A 21235-nucleotide genomic window follows, 5' to 3' on the forward strand; every position below is an offset into this window, starting at 1 on the left:
TCCCAGACCCCGTGGTAAAACTCCTTAAACTAAATTTTAGCTATAGGTGGTGCCCTTCGCACATTAAGTATCTGGGAATTAATGTGTCACGGCACTACCGGGACCTATACCGGGATAACTACCCAAAGCTATGGGTCAAGATCAAAAAGGATCTAGATCAGTGGGAAGGTTACCAGATCTTGTGGTTCGGGAGGATGATTTCCGCAAAAATGAATATACTCCCAAGAATGTTATACTTTTTTCAGACACTCCCGATCCACGTTCCGGCCACTGATCTAAAATACATACAGAACAGATTGCTCCACTTCATTTGGCAGGGCAAGAGGCCCAGAGTAGCCAGATCGGTCCTGATGGCCGCGAGATTTAGGGGGGGGCTGGGGGTACCAGATTTATATAAATACTACTTAGCTGCCCAGCTCAAGCAGGTAGTAATGTGGAACTCAGACCCGACCCGTTGTTGCTGGGTAAAAATAGAGACTCAATATGCCAAAGTGCCTTCTTTGCAAGCCTACCTCTGGAGCCTGGACAGAGGAGAGGGGCAAAAATATAATCTTGCACTGCAGGCCTCACGACTCACGTGGGACGTCTGGAATAGATGCAAACTCAAATATGATCTCTCCTCAACTAGCTCTCAACTGACCCCTATCTTTAATAACCCAAGATTCCCTCCGGGATGCGGATCTAAACTGTTCGTCCAATTCAACACACGGGGTATAGAGGCGATTGCTGATCTTCTGAGCCTAGGGAAGCTCCTGACCTATCAAGAAATGAGGACTACATATAAAATTCGAGAATTGGACATATTCAAATATCTACAAATCAGAAATTTTGTACGGACCACCTGTCCTCTTCCAGAATACCCCACTCTCACTAAGTTCGAGCACCTCTGTGAGGTTAAGACTCACCAGAAGGGTCTAATATCGGATATATACAATGTACTAGAGCACTCAACGACTCCCAAACAGCATGATTACATGCTTAGATGGGCAGCAGATCTGAGTATGAATATAGAAAGAGACTTGGGAAGAAATCTGGCAGGCAGCCTCAGAAACTTCCCTATGTACTACAATCAAGGAAAATATTTACAAGATCATGTTTGGCTGGTATCTTACCCCAGCACGATTAAACCAGATCTACCCTCTGGCATCAGACCTATGCTGGAGAGGCTGTGGTAATAGAGGGGACATGGTCCACATCTGGTGGTCCTGTCCAGAAATTGTGAAATACTGGACCATGGTCCAAATTTTGATAAAAGAGGTCACCGACCTAGAAATACCTATTGAAACACTGACCTACCTGTTGGCTGCCCCAATGCCAGACACTGTCCGGCCCACCAGGAAATTAATATCCTTCATCCTTACCGCGGCTAGATGCTGCATTGCGGCCTCCTGGAGGAAAACGACCACGCCAGCACTGAGCACGATTAAAAACAGAATCGGTGATGTGATGACTATGGAACGGCTGACCGCCATCGTTCGGCAAAAAGTCCCCGCCTTTGAGGATATCTGGGAACCCTGGATCCTCCTTACCAGAGTTGCCCAACCAACCTTAGTGAGTCGGAGGCCCTCCTCCTCCCCGTAAGTAGTCCGTAAGGACTAAAAAACGGTCCGAAACAGAGAACTTACAACAGCCAAATGGGTTACCCACCCCTCCCACCTATCTTTCCCCCCCCTCCCCCTCTCTCTCCCCTTCCTTCCCCACACCCCCCCCCTCTCTTCGCCTACCTTCCCCGAAGGCATCCCCCCCCCCTTCCTCTCTTTTCTTCTTCTCTGGCAGCTCCGGCTGCCATTCTACTTCTCCCCCAGAAAAAGTTGTTCAAAAAATTATTTTTAGGCTATGATATTTGTAATGACTGATGTATTGTATAAATGCCTAATAAAAACATTGGAAAAAAAGATGTACAATAATATCCTGGAGGGGGGGGGGGTCTTTCTTGGACCAGATGCTGCAGGCGTCCATCTCAGTGATTCATAAGCAGGGTAAGGACCACACAAATTGCCCAAGCTATAGGCCGATCTCACTGATTAATTCGGATGAAAAAATGTAATCGAAATTGCTGGCCAATAGATTGGGTGCTATTCTACCCAGGCTGATTCACCCGGATCAAGTTGGTTTCATTAAAGGTGGAGAAGTGGCCGATAATACTAGAATGGTTATTGATATTATAGATTACATAAATACCAACAAGATCCCGGAATTATTTTAAGCTTAGATGTAGAAAAAGCCTTCGATAGGTTAGACTGGCCGTACCTTGATGCCACGCTTGTAGCGTTTGGATTTGGGGACAGAGTCTTGAGGGCAATCAAAGCACTATATACGAATCCTATGGCATGGGTAGTTCATCGGGGATTCCCATCAGGATTTCTTAAAATAAAGAGTGGCACAAGGCAGGGCTGCCCGCTATCGCCCTTGTTGTTCGCCTTATGCATGGAGCCACTAGCAGTATGGATTAGCGGTAACATGGATGTTACAGGGATCCAAATTCATTCCCAGGAACATAAGACAGCATTGTATGCGGATGATTTCATCCTGACGCTGTCGAGGCCCCTGGTCTCTCTACCCAACCTCTTTGACCTGCTGGAAAAATTTAACAGGATATCAGGTTTCAAAATAAATCAGGCGAAATCTGAAGCCATGAGTCTAAATCTCCCAAAAGATACAGAAAAACTAATAGAGGTTAATTTTAATTGGCAACCTAAAGCAATTAAGTACCTAGGGGTCAATTTGACCAAGGAAGTAAAATTGCTATATAAGGTAAATTATCCTAAACTCTTGCAATCCCTGAGAAGAGAGATAAAAGAATGGGCATCGTATGGTATCTCATGGATTGGAAGAATTTATATCGTTAAAATGAACCTTCTTCCCTATTACTATTGTACCTCTTTCAGACACTTCCCATACCCATAGAGAATGCAGATATTAGGGACATGCAGGCAAAGGTTCTTAAATGTATTTGGAAGAACAAAAAAGCAGGAATAAAGGCTAGAATAATGATGAGGCCCAAAGACACAGGCGGACTGGCGGTACCTTGCTTGTTCTCATATATTACAGAGCGGCCCAATTAAGTCAAATTATCCAATGGCATCTAGATCCGAAGCTATGCAGATGGGTGGGCATAGAGAGCTAACTATGCGCCCCACTAGAAATTAGTAACTTAATTTGGTACCCAAAATCTAGGTTCAAGGAGATAAAGAAACCGCTAGCCTCAATGAACAACTCAATTGCAATCTGGGAGGCCACTAAATTTAGATAGTGCTCTGACTACGAGGCAATCGCTGATGGCCCCATTGTGAGGGAACCCGGATTTTGCCCCAGGGCTGGAAGAAGGAGGGTTTACATGGTGGAGGCAGGGAGGGTACAGCAGATTGAAGGATCTGGAGGGCAGGAACACAATCAAAACATTTAGACAATTCAGTCGGATAAGGACATCCCCAACACCGAATTCTTTAGATACCTCCAGATCAGGGCATTTTATACCAAACACATAAATCGTCCTTAGGTGATGAATTTTGAGATGCTCTGTGGACGGGGGCACGACACAGGGGGACTCACATCTAGACTGTATAGGGAAGTGATCGATCCTGGCATCAGCCTGGAGCTGAGAATAGGTTACATGACGCAGTGGGAAGCAGAATTAGGGAGGACGTTAGAGGACGAGGAATGGACAACGATACTTGAGGCGGCAACAAAAAGTTCGATCTGCACGACGTTAAAGGAGAACTCATATAAGGTATTAATGAGGTGGTATCTCACCCCGGTCAGATTATCTACATTTGTACCAGGTTACTCCCCCTTGTGCCCTAGACAATGCGGAGAGCCGGGAGACTTGTTGCACATGCTGTGGTCCTGCCCTCGTTTGATCCCAATATGGGAACAGATTCGGAATTGGTTACAGAGGATCTTGGGCCTCGAAATTTTCCAGGATCCCTGGCTGTTTCTGCTAAATAAGCCACTGGAGGGTCTGTCAAGGGCAGGGAACAAATTGATAGTCCACTTTGCGACGGCAATGAGGTGCGAGACCGCAGCATTGTGGAACAGAACATGATTCCAACGATTGAAAAGATTCGGAACAGAATTTGGTTTGTCTGCCAGATGGAGAAGCTGACGAGTTTGGTCAACGACACTGGGCCAAATTTTCAAAAGGTCTGGCTGCCGTGGTTGGCACAAACAGACATTCCAGGGGTGAGCACTGCCTCCATTTGGCTATGATAGAAATAAGTGAGTTCTCCTGTGACAGCCTGCACTCAGGGAGGGGGAGGGTGTATAGAGACGGGCCTAGGGAAGGGACGATTGGGTTAGGAAGTTAAGGGAAAATTTCTATACATGGAAGCCTGTGAAGGCATAAGAAGCTGCAGAGGTTTCCCGCACCAGAGCTAAAAGCAGGATGGAGAAGTGTGGAGACATACCCAGCATGGAGCTGGATAGCAGATCTTCAGTGACCCCCCCATACCTCTCTTCCCCAGTGTGTCTTTCCCCAACTGTACATGTTTGATAAACCACATTTTATTTAAGTGCCTTGTTTTGCCCTGTAAACACAAGGTGAGGGAGCGGTTGTGACGATAGAGAGGATTTGGCCTGGGATTAAAGGGGTTACACCCCCATTTGGCCACCCTCTACTCTCATCAGGGAAGCAAGGGGTTAACTGGACTGAGGTCCAGTAATGTGTTTTGCCTTGCTTCAATATCCAAATGTTTATTCCCCTTTGTAAATGTATTGTGTTATCCTGGTGTTTGCACAAACACATACACTAGGGTTGATGCGGGAGGGAAAGGGTTAATGTTAAAACAGTGGTTATAGCCCTTTGTGTAATTTTCCCACCTTTTCAGGCTCCATTTTGCAGCCGTCCATAGGTCGCCATTGAGCCTCCATGCTTTCTCAAGAAACGCGTTGGGAAGAACTGATTTTAGAGTTGGAGTTGTGGTTCCCGGTAGTAGCAGCTCAGTATCCTGGTTTGTGTTGTGGGGGACGAGACTAACAAGAGGACAGGACTTCGGCAGAAGGAGGAAGGAGCGTGACGTCACGTCCGTTTGGTGGTACAGCTCCTGCGGCCCGTGCGGCTCTACACTGCATCCCTGTCACGTGGGACGCCAATGAGAAGACTCCGGTCGCCATCTTGCGACCACCAAGGACTGTGTCTTCAGCCTCACTGCTTGAAAACTTTCTAAATCGTTCTGTTTGTTCACCCACTGACCATCCAAGGACATCAATTGGACTACCACCCATTTGGTTTGGACTTTTTATATATATATAATTTATATTGTCACATTTGGCGCCGGCATTCTCTTTTTTCCTTAGACCGCAAAAGCGGATACAATGTCTATTAAAAGAGTTTAATCACTTTGGTCAAGTTCAACGACAATTGGCGTGGGAATCTTGGGTTCTAGGGCCCCTGAGAATAAAATTATTTTTGTCCCTTACCCCTAGGAACCCCCACACACGATCCACACCGGGTCCAGGAATGAGGGATCCCCTTAAGGGGTCGAGCGGAAAAGGAGGGTCGCACCATTGAATCTAATGGCGGCGGGCGCCATGCATTGTCAATGGCGGCGCCGGCCATTGATTCCAATGCGGAGAAGCCGCGTGGCAGAAAAACGACTAAGTGGAAAATGTTGAAATGTGTAAGTCCATATCTTCGGTTCTGGAATGATCAGAGGGATGGGATTTGGGTGGCATGTAGCCAAGGTTCAGGCTTTAATGCATGCCCCTTCCCAACCCCCTCAGACCAACCAGACGGAGTGTGGACGAATGTAAAGATTTGTGTATTTTCTCATAGACTTCAATGGCGGCGGTTCCCCATTGAAAGTCTATGGTAGGAACCTCCATTTACTACAACGGCGGAGTTGCTCCATTGAAACCCATGGCGGCGGAGCCCATTGTTCTCAATGGGGATTTAGTGAAACGCTGAGATTTCTTTTTAGCTGAGATTTATGTGATATTTGTATAACTCTGGTTCCATAGGTCCTAGCGGGCTAAAATTTGGACCCTATAGTGTACCACTTCCGGCATTAAGGTCTGGAAAGTTTGGACCCACTGGACCTACCAGAACCGGGTATTTTAATATGTGTAGGTATTAAAATGTATAAGGGGTTTTCGGTCTGCTCTGGAAACTACAGACTCCATCTGTTATGTTAATAGGCAGGAAGAGCATCCTGCAAGAATTAACATAGCCCAGTGATCAACAAGGTAACTGCCCTAATTGTTTATGCTGGGGGCAAGAACAAAAGGACTGAGTGTTTTTAAGTGTGATACTTCACAGTTACCATGGAAGCCAAAATCTGCTTCAAAGAGATTTGTGCTAGACAGCTCGGCGCCTTGAGTGTAAGAGAAGGGTTGGAATGGTATATAAGGCCAAGTCACCCCTTACTCAAGGGTCCTCATGCATGATCTTCATGTATTGCTGTGATGTCATCATCTGAAACTGAATTATGGAAGAAATGGTCCATCCTGTATCCTGATGGCTTTCTTGTCCTAACCTTTAAGTAAGTGTCTATATTTTGCCTGTTATTTGTATATCTCGTGTGTTCACCTTTTTCAAGGAATAAATGATATTTTATCATATCTAAGCCTCGTCCAGTTCAACCCAGTTATATTTTGGTGTAAATTATATCTTGTCATAAGTTACCGTACAAAATGTAGTAGGTGTGTGGTGCTCCAATAGACAACCCATAGGTTCAAAATAAACTTGATTGTAGAATCCTGCACATGTATACTCCCCAGTGGTTGGACATGATTTAAATCCCAGGCATTTATAACACTCACAGCTCCAAGATAAACCGACTAGTGGACTAGGGTCCCCACAGGCTCTGTAGTAAGGGACCTCACAATATAGTGACCCAGCATAATATATCGGTATGGAGACAAAATTGAATGAAATAACTCACTCTTGATGAGATGTGTGATCCAGATTGTTCAGACTTTTATCCACAGCAGGGGGTGTGCTTCCGATTTTTCAGCATGCTAGCAAAGGAAACAGATAGGAAAAAGCAGGCACCAGCAAAGCAGGGAAAACAATGATGAAGAAATGATGGGATTAAAACCGGGGTTGGGACAGCTCGGTGTCAGGACTCCTGGGGAGAGGTGAAAGGCTGCTGATCAGATTTGGGAGTAAGAGCATTGTACTGCCCAGGCTCTGAGGCTCCTACCCAGTGGGAGGTCTTGAGTGCCTTAGCACGCCCTCCTCTGGCTTTTGTGACACAAACTCAATCCGTGCCCTGGTTGGTCAGCAGTCCCTGTCTCATATAAAGTATAGCCACAGAGGGCTATATAAAGGATGCTATAGAAGGGATGGCACTAGTCCATCTCTGAGAAGGAGTGTGGAGATTCTCTTAGATGACCATCTGAGAGACACTGGGAAGGAGTGTGGAGTTTGCAGAGGTCCATCTCTGGGAAGGAGTGTGGAGTTGGACTGTGACCAGCTGAAGATACATATCAGAGTGGCTGCTGTGTGTTCAGCACTCTGATATCCTGGAGCAGAGAAGTGGACAGGGGAAATCCATTAGAAGTGGGTCCCTGCACCTAGGAAAGGTAGATCTCATCCCCCAGACCGCTGTAAGTGTGTATATTTTTGTATTTTGTATTCTTGTGTGTTTCCGAGGTCTTATCCAAAATAAACCTCATTTTATTTTAGTGCCTTGTTTTGCCTTGTAAACACAAGGTGAGGGAGCGGTTGTCAGACTTATTCAATGAATAAACAGCAGCCCATCCGTAGTTAGGTGGTTGTGGGTGGGGTGATGAGTATGGGGTTAAGTGCAGGTATATTCGCCTCTTCAGCAGGGACAGGAGAAAGAGGGACTGATAGTGCAGTAAGTAAAACACTTTAATACAATAAGCACATATGAAACCAGTCCCAGATAGATGTTCACTCACATCTGTAAATGCCAATCAGGGCATGAAAAGGTATCTTTGTGATGCGGGTTGGTCTTCTCTCCTCCTTTACAGTCGGTCTCTGGCGGACGTCTCTCCTCCTCGGTTCGCCTCGTGTCCTCTCCTACAGCGGCCGAAGGTCCTGACGTCACGATTGTCCAAGTCCGGCAGTGATTATTCTCCTCCTCTAGCACACTGGACACTCGCAACGTAACACTCGACGCGTTTCGTTGGCTCAGGGCCAGCTTCCTCAGGGGGTGGCTCTGATCCTGACTACCTGCGCTAATATATCAGGCGTCCCCTTCCTATTGGTTGAGAGGGGAGCTGCTGCTGAAAGTGCAGTTGGCAGATTCGCTAAATTCGGCGACTGCAAAATAATACAGAACAAAACCAATCCCTGAATACGACCGGACATGAAATAAATAAATATATGAGGTGATTAATTAATAAAACTGACCGTTCGTAGTTATTATTTAAACATTGAAGGCTACCCCGCATGTTATAAAATACCTTAAGTACGTGTGAAGTCAGATACATGGCTTGTTAAACCCAGAAGCAGATTCCTGAAAGCACATGGCTGCACGTAATGTATAGCGCTGCGACAGACCGACGGCCGATCCTAACACATCTGCTGAAGGAACCGGCTGCTTCTTCTCAGAGGGTGAGTAGTGGTTAAAGATTTGTATTTATTTTATTTGTTGCTAATAACTCTTATTATTTTACTTCTGTTTATTGCTCAGGTGCTATTGACCCTATCCTCAACCGGGTGGCGGTGTTGTGTTACATTTCACCAGTGGGGCGGCGCCGATCAGTTTGTTTCCTTTCCCTGGTTTTGCCGTGTGACTGATCCCTGAAATATAAATGTGTTAGGAGACCTGGCCTCCCGCGGCAGACAGACAGACAGACAGACAGACAATGAGGCACAGGGAGACATATGTATTCCTGTAGCTGTATCCCTAGGTTAAGGGGGATACCCCAGCTAGTGCCAAGGTGACCCACAAACAGTATAGGGTTTGTGGGTGCCCCAACCGTATATAAGGCGGGGGGGGGGGGGACTGAGAGTCCAAACTGAGTCACAGGGAAAGTGTGTGGGGGAATAAGGCAGCAGAAATAAAGAGACATTTTTCCTTTTCTGTTCCCTGTACCCCCAAGTCCTTCACCTAAAATCCCACATCGCTGACGGGGATCCCCGAGACCCAGTGTGTATTCAAATATAGTTTTAATATGTTTAAACATTCGGAACCGATGCCCACACAGGCAGCCCGTGCAAACCCATAGGCGCCGGCATGTCTGCTGGACATCGGAGTTCAGAGCAGCCAGAGGAAGCCCAGAGGTGGGGACAGCATTTGGTCAGCGGGGAAAGGAGGAGTACCAGGTCCGGAGATCAACGGCCGTCCTCCGGGATGCCACTTGTTCTGCCAGACCTGGTGGATCCTGCCCCAGCGGGGAGCATTGGGATGGCTGGGGGGGTATGTGGCAGCTTGCGTATGCCCCTTAGCTATTTCACATTTCCCGCTGACCCGGCTTTTCTAGCCGGCTCGGCTCCGATTGGCTGCTCGGGAAAGTTCCCACGCGCTGATTGGCTGTTCGGTCTGCTTCTATTTTATGAATGAAGCAGAGAATACAATAAGAAGCCGCGAGCCAATCAGATTGTGTGTTCCCCTTGAGTCTGCGCTGAAAGAGCGGGCGGCTTTTCAAAGTTGCTTTGTTTGTAATAGCAAAGCAACCGGCTTCTATTTCAGCCTGAAAATCCTGCCCGTCGGAGACTAAGTCCCGCCTTCTGCGCCCAAGTTCCCAGAATCGAACGCAGCGGCCGCGCTGGGATTTTGCGCCGATTTGAGTTCCAAGAGATTGGGAGTAACTCGCGGTCAGGAGGGACCAAGTTCTCAGGAGGGAACGTAGCGGGGGCGTGTGGGACTTTCTGCCGATTTGGGTTCCAGGAGATTCCGGGCTAAGTCCCGGTCAGGGTAAAACTCTCCCATAGAGATCCTTGCACCTAGGAGAGTCTAGTTTTCTACCCCAGCCCCAAAGTAAGTGTGTCTTTGTGTCTGTATTTTGTGTATCATTGTGTGTAAGCGAATTTATGCCGAATAAATGACACTTTATTTCTCTTCCGTGTTTTGCACAATGAATGATCCCGGTAACAAGGTGTAAATAACCCGGTCTCCCATGACAGTTACGTAGAAATATTCTCGCTGTTGCCAGGTTATAAGGACGCTGAGGGGTGGTCGTAGAGGTCACAGGACAAAGATAAGGACGTGGACAGCGACACTATTCCAAAAACATTCTGGAATTGGCTAGAAGCGTGTGCCATTTTGGCCACGATAATCATGGAGAAAGAGCCACGGAAGTGCCCGCCACTTATTCGCTATATGGATCCCATTCGGGGGGCTCACCAGCTTTGTGGGGGGGATTGTGGGTGCGTTGCGGTTAGGCTTTTCGGTAACACGCATCAGTAAACAAGAAGATCGGGTGAGATTATAAGGATATGGATCTGCGGCTGACCCATAACGAGGCCTCGGAGGGCGGGTCCATTTGGGTCAGCGCCGGCGGTTTGCAAAGCTTAGGGCCTTCGGAGGGAGGTGAGCGGGGGGGGGGGGGTGCTGGCTTTATAATGACAGCGCATGCAGGTTCAGCATTACTGACAATACCCCCACACCCCCCGAATATTAAAAAATACCCCCACACCCCCCGAATAAATATTAAAAAAATACCCCCACACCCCCGAATAAATATTAAAAAAATACCCCCACACCCCCGAATAAATATTAAAAAAATACCCCCACACCCCCCCGAATAAATATTTAAAAAATACACCCACACCCCCCGAATAAATATTAAAAATTCCCCCACGCCCCCGAATACATATAAAAAAATACCCCCACACCTCCGAATACATACAGTATAAAAAAATACCGCCACCTCCTCAATACATATAACATATATCCCCACCTCCCCCAATGCATTAAAAAAATATACCCGCACTTCCCCAATAAATATAAAATATATACCCCACTACCCCCAATACATATTAAATATACCCCAATACATATAAAATATACCCCACCTCCGCAATACATATAAAATATACCCCACCTCCCCAATACATATAAAATATACCCCACGTCCCCAATACATATAAAATATACCCCCCCTCCCCCAATACATATAAATATACCCCCACTTCCCCCCCCCCCATCATCATGATCTCATCTCCCCAGGCTTGCCCCATCACAATTTTACTCATGCTCAGTCACCCACTCACCCACCCACTCAGTCACGTGTCACTCAGTCCCTCACCCACTGAATCACCCACCCACTCAGTCAAGTGTCACTCAAGCCTTCATCCACCCAGTCACTGAGTCACCCAAAGTCACTTCCCACCCAGGCAGTCACTCACCCACCCACCCAGGCAGTTAGTCACCCTCCCACCAAGACAGTCAGTCACCCACCCAGTCAGTCACCCCCCCAGGCAGTCAGTCACCCACCCAGGCAGTCAGGCAAGGCAGTCACCTGTCTTTTGTTGAAAATGTAAAAATAAATAGATTGCATTGTAATGTTTTTTCCCGTATTACAATAAGAAAAACAGTACACAGACAGAACCCAAAGAAGGGCCCAAAGAACCCGCTGATCGCTCTCATTGCTATAATCACAGAACTATTGTCTGAGAACCTCCTATGGTCCAACCACCAGAACAATTTAGGGTCTAAAACTTACCCAAAACAGAAAGGTTTTATTTTATCAAATACACAGACTAATAGGTTAAAGTATTAACATGATCCCCACGGAGGTGGTAGGGAGGGAAGGGGTAAGTGGCCTCTGGGTACCTATAATAGAGCTGATGGCCAAATCCTCCCTTCCTCCTGCGGTCCTTAGGTCACATAGTGGCCCCCAGTGATATAGTGAGGTACTATTGTGCTCCCAGCGCAGATACCTGTATTATTATGGCAGATGTTAGCCTAGTATTGGCTCTAGATATATTGTGCACATAGACAGACTAAAGCGTCAGTAATGATATCAGAGCCCCATAGACACAGTACCTGTGCTGTCAGGGTGTAACACAGGCGCTGCTGGGATTATATATATATATATATATATATATATATATATATATATATATATATATATATATATATATATATTGTGCACATAGACAGACTAAATCGTCAGTAATGATATCAGAGCCCCATAGACACAGTACCTGTGCTGTCAGGGTGTAACACACGCGCTGCTGGGATTATATATATATATATATATACTGTGCACATAGACAGACTAAAGCGCCAGTAATGATATCAGAGCCCCATAGACACAGTACCTATGCTGTCAGGGTGTAACACAGGCGCTGCTGGGATTATATATATATATATATATATATATATATATATATATATATATATATATATATATATATATATATATATACTGTGCACATAGACAGACTAAAGCGCCAGTAATGATATCAGAGCCCCATAGACACAGTACCTGTGCTGTCAGGGTGTAACACAGGCGCTGCTGGGATTATATATATATATATATATACTGTGCACATATACAGACTAAAGCGTCAGTAATTATATCAGAGCCCCATAGACACAGTACCTGTGCTGTCAGGGTGTAACACAGGCGCTGCTGGGATTATATATATATATATACTGTGCACATAGACAGACTAAAGCGCCAGTAATTATATCAGAGCCCCATAGACACAGTACCTGTGCTGTCAGGGTGTGACACAGGCGCTGCTGGGATTATATATATATATATACTGTGCACATAGACAGACTAAAGCGTCAGTAATGATATCAGAGTCCCATAGACACAGTACCTGTGCTGTCAGGGTGTAACACAGGCGCTGCTGGGATTATATATATATATATATATATATATATATATATACTGTGCACATAGACAGACTAAAGCGTCAGTAATGATATCAGAGCCCCATAGACACAGCCCCCTCCCCTCCTCCCCCCCTCCCCTCCTTTCCCCCCCCTCCTTCCCCCTCTTCCCCCCCTCCCCTCCTTTCCCCCCCCCTTCCCTCCTTTCCCCCCCTTCCCTCCTTTCCCCCCCTCCCCTCCTTTCCCCCCCCTCCCCTCCTTTCCCCCCCTTCCCCCCCTCCTTTCCCCCCCCTCCCCTCCTTTCCCCCCCCCTTCCCTCCTTTCCCCCCCCCTTCCCTCCTTTCCCCCCCTCCCTCCTTTCCCCCCCCCTCCCCTCCTTTCCCCCCCTCCCCTCCTTTCCCCCCCCCTCCCCTCGTTTCCCCCCCCTCCCCTCCTTTCCCCCCCCTCCCCTCCTTTCCCCACCCCTCCCCTCCTTTCCCCACCCCTCCCTCCTTTCCCCCCACCCCCTCCCCTCCTTCCCCCCCACCCCTCCTTCCCCCCTCCCCTCCCTCCCTCCCCTCCCTCCCCTCCTTCCCCCCCTCCCCTCCTTCCCCCCCTCCCCTCCCCTCCCCTCCTTTTCCCCCCTCCCCTCATTTCCCCCCCTCCCCTCATTTCCCCCCCCCTCCCCTCCTTCCCCCCCTTCCCCCCCTCCCCTCCTTCCCCCCCCTCCCCTCCTTCCCCCCCTCCCCTCCTTGCCCCCCCTCCTTCCCCCCCCCTCCCCTCCCCTCCTTCCCCCCCTCCCCTCCTTCCCCCCCTCCCCTCCTTCCCTCCTTCCCCCCCTCCCCTCCTTCCCCCCCCTCCCCTCCTTCCCCCCCTCCCCTCCTTCCCCACCCCTCCCCTCCTTCCCCACCCCTCCTTCCCCCCCCTCCCCTCCTTCCCCCCCTCCCCTCCTTCCCCCCCTCTCCCCCTCCTTCCCCCCCTTCCCCCCCCTCCTTCCCCCCCCTCCCCTCCTTCCCCCCCTTCCCCCCCCTCCTTCCCCCCCCCCCCTCCCCTCCTTCCCCCCCCCCTCCCCTCCTTCCCCCCCCCCTCCCCTCCTTCCCCCCCCCTCCCCTCCTTCCCCCCCCCTCCCCTCCTTCCCCCCCCTTTTCCCTCCCTCCCCCCCTTCCCCCCCTTTTCCCTCCCTCTCCCCCCCCCTTTTCCCCCCCTCTCCCCAGCGCTAAATGTAACTCACGGGCAACGCCGGGTCTCTCAGCTAGTATATATATATATATACTGTTATCCCAGTGTAGCCATAATTGGTAAAGCGAGGAGCAGCGTGCTGTGTGTGCGCCTATTGCTGATCCACAGAGAGCAGCGACACTGTGACACCTATATCATATATCTGGAACCACAATGCAACCTGTGTAGCAATTATTAACCCTTTGCACTACAATATAAGGTTACCATGCATCCAAAAACACCTCCTAGGTTTGCAGCCTTGTCTGTGTTAGGTATATACAGATATACTGCTACAATGTTAATGCATAATCTCTACAGCCTAATTACCCTCTGTGGGGCAGCTGGGTTTGCAGGGGGTACGCAGTATAGCAAGCGGTTCCTCACGTTACCATGGTGTGGTTACATGCGTGTAACAGGATATCTGTACATACCTAACACAGACACGCGTGCAAACCTGGCCGGTGTTTTTCAGGCAATAGTTCTGTGAATATAGCAATGCGTGCGATCAGTGGGGTTCTGGGGGCCCTTCTTTGGGTTCTGGGTACTATAATATTCACCCCTTTTGCACCTGCGCATCTAATTTACACAGCGCGTAATCACTGCGCAGCGCGGTCTGATTCATCCATTGTGTGAGTAAGAAAAACAGATAAGTAAACGTTTCGCGCTAAAAAATATTTCTCCGTGGTAGGTGCGCTATGGGTTCGGGGGGGGGGGGGGTCCTGCTCCTTTCATTTGTCCTGGGCCCCATAATGTCTGTTGGCGGTCCTGGTTTGCCCAAACACACACAGGCATCAATACTTATTAACCCCGCGTGAGACACACGGTGTCAGCTTCATTGTAACGTCACGTAAGCAACTTATTACTTACAATTAGCGGCATTATCTGCGGGCGCGGCACCAGCAGCCATCAGTTTAGGTGGCATATAGGGGGGTACAGATGTATTACCCAGTGGGGGCAAAGGGAATATAATGCCAATAACCCCTATACCCCAATCCCTGTGATATGCACATCGCCCGCTCACACTATTCCCCAGGGACCTGTACCCCCGAGATTCAGTACGTTATACCGGGCGCCATATCTGAGAGCCCCCTGCTGTGTGCCCGCAGTGTGCTTAGTGTGTTACTGTATATATATATATGTGCCTATTCAGCCCCACTTATTCTACTTATTACTTATAATAAAGTGTTTTAATAATCCAATATTCCTAGGCAATAAATGAGGGGCCATTAATATGCTTACTTGTTTGGTCTACAATAGGTTCTGTCCCTGAACCAGTCCTGTTACACCTGACACATACTTTGACCACAGGAGAGGGCGCTGTAATGGGCTCTTAGGTCCTGTTCCTGCTTTGGTAACAATACCTAAATTCTCTGCTCCAATGACTCATGTAGAGACAGACGGGGGTATTATACGCTCACGGGTATATAGTCTGGTATAGAATTTATTACGTACGTTCCTCTCAATGCTCGTCTTATGTGTTACTGGGTCCCCATGTACTGCAGGAACATGCTGAGGTGTATAACACACAGCTGACTTAAAAGGTTACCTAACCCCTGAAGTGCAACACCTGTCACGTCACCAAACGCCTCATGTGAGCACAGATAGGTAACATGCTGCATATTCTTATAACTACTCGTATTCCTCATATTGTACTGTATACTGAAGCCAGGAACTTACAGGGTTAATAGACTGGGTAACAAACTCCCGCCCCTGTGTGCTGAGAAGGGGAACGCCCCACTGGTTATATGAGAGAGAGGAGAATGTAAGTTTCGTTTCCTGTTGCTGCTTCCAAGCATGGCGTCTGCTGGTCTGAGAGAGGAGCTAACCTGCCCCATCTGCCTGAGCACTTATACCCAGCCTGTAATGCTGAGATGTGGGCATAACTTCTGCCAGGGCTGTATTGGGAGTGTGTGGGATTCCCAGGGGGGATCTGGACTTTATACCTGTCCTGAATGCAGAGCAGAGTTTCAGGAGCGTCCTGCACTGCAGAGGAACCTGAAGCTGTGTAACATAGCGGAGCGTTTCCTTTCTACTCAGCCGGAGCAGGAGGAGGCTGTGATCTTCTGCACTTACTGTGACTCCTCTGTACCCGCTGCTAAAACATGTCTGCATTGTGACGCCTCCCTGTGTGATATTCACCTAGAGAGACACAGCAAGTCAGAGGAACACGTCTTAACTGAGCCAACCACCTCAAAGACCAGGAAATGCCCCGTCCACAAGAAGCTCTTGGAGTGTTACTGCACTGAGGATGCTGCATGTATCTGTGTGTCCTGCTGCGTGTTTGGGGAGCACAGGGGACACCAGGTGGAGTCGCTGAATGAGGCCTCTGAGAAGAAGAAGGAGAAACTGAGACATGTTCTGGAGAAACTGACCTCAGTGAGAGAGGAGACTGAGAAAAGAGCCCAGAGTCTGCAGGAACGCAGGAGAGACGCGCAGGAAAAAGCAGCCGGGGAGACAGCCCGAGTCACTGCCCTGATTAGGGACATCAGGGAACAGCTGGAAGTCCTAGAGAAGCGAGTCCTGAGTGAGATCACCAGGTGGGAAGAGCAGGTTTCTCTCCGAGTCTCTGATCTAATCCAGCAGCTGGAAATAAAGAAGGACGAGCTGTCCAGGAAGATGCTTCACATTGAGGAGCTGAGCAACATCACTGATCCATTATCTGTCTTACAGGGACGGGAATCAGACAATGCTGACTTCTGTGATGCTGAGGAGGGAGGTAATGAGAACAGAGAGAGAGGGGGTAATAAGGTCCCTGCTGTAGGGGATTTGTATGAGGTTCTGATCCCACTGACCTTACAGAGATTAGCTGATATTGTGACTGATCTAAAAGCAAAGAGCGGGTTCTGTGTGCAGGGGGATTCAGGTATATTACTGGATGTAAATACAGCTGGTAATCATGTATCTGTATCAGGTGACCTGAAAACTGCATCCTGGTCAGAAACAGACGTGTTACGCTCGGATACACCAGAGAGATTTGTGTCTTATAGTCAGGTTTTAAGCAGCAGGAGTTTTTCCTCAGGACAACATTACTGGGAGGTGGAGATCAGTGACTCAGGGTGCAGGGAGGTAGGGATTTCCTATTCCAGTATAGAAAGGAAAGGAGATCAGTCCCACATAGGAGAGAATAAGAAGTCCTGGGGTTTGTGCATGTGGTATAATTATCATGCAGTGACACATGATACAATACAAACACGGATATACCCCGAATCTCCCGTGCAGAGATTAGGAATATACCTGGACTATGAGGCTGGGCGGCTGTCCTTTTATCAGCTGTGTGACCCGATCAGACACTTACACACCGTCACTGCCACCTTCACTGAGCCTCTTCATGCTGCGTTCTGGGTATGGGATAATGGCTGGGTCAGAATCAGGAGCTAGGAGTACTGATCCCGGCCCAGCAGGGAACCCATAGATATAGTGTATATTGTGTTTGTGGGTTTGTGTGCGCTCTCATTGGCTCTCATTGGCACTCAAGCTCTCCCATTGGCTGACTGCAGGGCGGGCCTTGGCTCTTATTGGCTCTCATTGCCTGACTATGGGGCGGGGCCTTGCTGCAGCCTTGTGGGGGAGGGGGAGGGTTGTGGTTACCACAGATCTGCGCATTGATTGGTTGAATCATTATGATTCACAGTTTTACACGGGATTCTGGGACTCGTAGTTCACGTCTGTAACTAAAATTGTAAAGGAAGAGAAGCAGGACTACAACTCCCAGAAGCCCCTGCAGGCGAGAGAAATCACATGACAAGAGACGGCCAATCTCAATCAGTGCAGTTGTGGAGAGAGAAAGAGACAGAGGGTGAGTAAGTGGGAGAGACATCACAGGCAGACGTGTGGGGTGATTGCACACACAGACAGGACCCACAGCCCCTCACATCTGTCCCTCCCACTGCAGGGGGACACAGACAGGACCCACAGCCCCTCACATCTGTCCCTCCCACTGCAGGGGGACACAGACAGGACACACAGCCCCTCACATCTGTCCCTCCCACTGCAGGGTGACACAGGACCCACAGCCCCTCACATCTGTCCCTCCCACTGCAGGGGGACACAGACAGGACCCACAGCCCCTCACATCTGTCCCTCCCACTGCAGGGGGACACAGACAGGACCCACAGCCCCTCACATCTGTCCCTCCCACTGCAGGGGGACACAGACAGGACACACAGCCCCTCACATCTGTCCCTCCCACTGCAGGGTGACACAGACAGGACCCACAGCCCCTCACATCTGTCCCTCCCACTGCAGGGTGACACAGACAGGACCCACAGCCCCTCACATCTGTCCCTCCCACTGCAGGGTGACACAGACAGGACCCACAGCCCCTCACATCTGTCCCTCCCACTGCAGGGGGACACAGACAGGACCCACAGCCCCTAACATCTGTCCCTCCCACTGCAGGGGGACACAGACAGGACCCACAGCCCCTCACATCTGTACCTCCCACTGCAGGGGGACACAGACAGGACACACAGCCCCTCACATCTGTCCCTCCCACTGCAGGGTGACACAGACAGGATACACAGCCCCTCACATCTGTCCCTCCCACTGCAGGGGGACACAGACAGGACCCACAGCCCCTCACATCTGTCCCTCCCACTGCAGGGGGACACAGGACACAGCCCCTCACATCTGTCCCTCCCACTGCAGGGTGACACCGGACACACAGCCCCTCACATCTGTCCCTCCCACTGCAGGGTGACACAGGACACACAGCCCCTCACATCTGTCCCTCCCACTGCAGGGGGACACAGGACCCACAGCCCCTCACATCTGTCCCTCCCACTGCAGGGGGACACAGACAGGACACACAGCCCCTCACATCTGTCCCTCCCACTGCAGTGTGACACAGACAGGACCCACAGCCCCTCACATCTGTCCCTCCCACTGCAGGGTGACACAGACAGGACCCACAGCTCCTCACATCTGTCCCTCCCACTGCAGGGGGACACAGGACACACAGCCCCTCACATCTGTCCCTCCCACTGCAGGGTGACACAGACAGGACACACAGCCCCTCACATCTGTCCCTCCCACTGCAGGGTGACACAGACAGGACCCACAGCCCCTCACATCTGTCCCTCCCACTGCAGGGGGACACAGGACACACAGCCCCTCACATCTGTCCCTCCCACTGCAGGGGGACACAGACAGGACACACAGCCCCTCACATCTGTCCCTCCCACTGCAGGGAGACACAGACAGGACACACAGCCCCTCACCTCTGTCCCTCCCACTGCAGGGGGACACAGACAGGACACACAGCCCCTCACATCTGTCCCTCCCACTGCAGGGGGACACAGACAGGACCCACAGCCCCTCACATCTGTCCCTCCCACTGCAGGGTGACACAGGACACACAGCCCCTCACATCTGTCCCTCCCATTGCAGGGGGACACAGACAGGACACACAGCCCCTCACATCTGTACCTCCCACTGCAGGGGGACACAGGACACACAGCCCCTCACATCTGTCCCTCCCACTGCAGGGAGACACAGACAGGACACACAGCCCCTCACATCTGTCCCTCCCACTGCAGGGGGACACAGACAGGACCCACAGCCCCTCACATCTGTCCCTCCCACTGCAGGGAGACACAGACAGGACACACAGCCCCTCACTTCTGTCCCTCCCACTGCAGGGGGACACAGACAGGACACACAGCCCCTCACATCTGTCCCTCCCACTGCAGGGGGACACAGACAGGACCCACAGCCCCTCACATCTGTCCCTCCCACTGCAGGGGGACACAGACAGGACCCACAGCCCCTCACATCTGTCCCTCCCACTGCAGGGTGATACAGGCAGGACCCACAGCCCCTCACACCTGTCCCTCCCACTGCAGGGTGCATCTTAACCCTGGCTGTGCTTAAAGCGGTGACCATGCAGCAAGCTTAAGCCTATAGGGAACCATGTTTAAAATGGTTTTGATACAAAAAGTGGCACTGTGTGCTCATTTGCATGTCATTTCCCAGAATCCCTTGCTGCAGTGTAAGTGCTGGGTGCTGGGTGATAATGGTGAAAGGCGTAAGACATGCAAATGAGCATACAGTAATATTTCCATTTGAGATATATATATATATATATATATATCTCACATACCTGTCCTGGGGATATCTGATTGCGTTAATCTGTGTTTAGTTCCTGTTCTGGGAGCGAGCGTATAGAAGTAATATAGGAGCGTATACCCATTACATATATATGTTTGTGCTGTGTCAGTAAATGGAAATGCTTTATAATATAAGAATTGTATGATGCAGAATAACATATTCCTGCTTCTCCCTGAGAATGTTTGTCAGACACGTGTTTCTCTCACCGCGTCTCTCATCTCATTTAATAAATGTTATCACAATATTTCTCCGCGTGTGATACTGTAAAGAGATGCGTCAGTCCCCCGGATATAACTCTGCCGCGGAGTTATTTTGGCCCTAGGTGGGACGGCAGCTTTAAAGGCGCGTGGGATAATAATATAATATCTGATAGTCTTATTAATCGTGTCACCTCCCAATGAGCGTTTATCTATTCCTGTTATTCTGCTGTGTGCAGTGATTCCTGCCTTTCTTGTTATGCTGCAGCATATAATATGTAGTGGGGATATCTGCCAAACATTTACGTTTCATTGGGATAAAACCTGTCCTGTTCATAGGAAATAATGGGGTTACTGTCCCGTAAACAGATGTGTCAGTTCCCCGGTGTATAAAAAGGAGGGGAGAGACCCCCCCTAGTGCGACTGAAGTGAGAGACCCCCTAGTGAGACTGAAGTGAGAGACCCCCCTAGTGAGACTGAAGTGAGAGACCCCCCTAGTGAGACTGAAGTGAGAGACCCCCCTAGTGAGACTGAAGTGAGAAACCCCCTAGTGAGACTGAAGTGAGAGACCCCCCTAGTGAGACTGAAGTGAGACCCCCCCTAGTGAGACTGAAGAAAGACCCCCCCTAGTGAGACTGAAGTGAGAGACCCCCCTAGTGAGACTGAAGTGAGAGACCCCCCCTAGTGAGACTGAAGTGAGAGACCCCCCCTAGTGAGACTGACGTGAGAGACCCCCCCTAGTGAGACTGAAGTGAGAGACCCCCCTAGTGAGACTGAAGTGAGAGACCCCCCTAGTGAGACTGAAGTGAGACACCCCCATAGTGAGACTGAAGTGAGAGACCCCCCTAGTGAGACACCCCCATAGTGAGACTGAAGTGAGAGACCCCCCTAGTGAGACACCCCCCTAGTGAACCTGAGGTGAGACCCCCCTAGTGAGACTGAAGTGAGAGACACCCCTAGTGAGACTGAAGTGAGAGACCCCCCTAGTGAGACTGAAGTGAGACACCCCCATAGTGAGACTGAAGTGAG

At 49.7% G+C, this 21235-nt stretch overlaps 1 protein-coding gene across 1 annotated transcript; it reads left to right on the plus strand.

Moving 5' to 3' along the window:
* Positions 1-15633: 15633 nt before the first annotated feature.
* Positions 15634-20255, plus strand: LOC142474706 (E3 ubiquitin/ISG15 ligase TRIM25-like). Its single transcript, XM_075580891.1, has one exon. It carries the CDS (start codon positions 15696-15698, stop codon positions 17277-17279), a length of 1584 nt encoding a protein of 527 aa, XP_075437006.1. The 5' UTR covers positions 15634-15695; the 3' UTR covers positions 17280-20255.
* The last annotated feature ends 980 nt before the right edge of the window (positions 20256-21235 follow it).

The sequence above is a fragment of the Ascaphus truei genome, assembly GCF_040206685.1.
Source record: "Ascaphus truei isolate aAscTru1 chromosome 20 unlocalized genomic scaffold, aAscTru1.hap1 SUPER_20_unloc_1, whole genome shotgun sequence".
In the NCBI taxonomy this organism is placed as follows: Eukaryota; Metazoa; Chordata; class Amphibia; order Anura; family Ascaphidae; genus Ascaphus; species Ascaphus truei.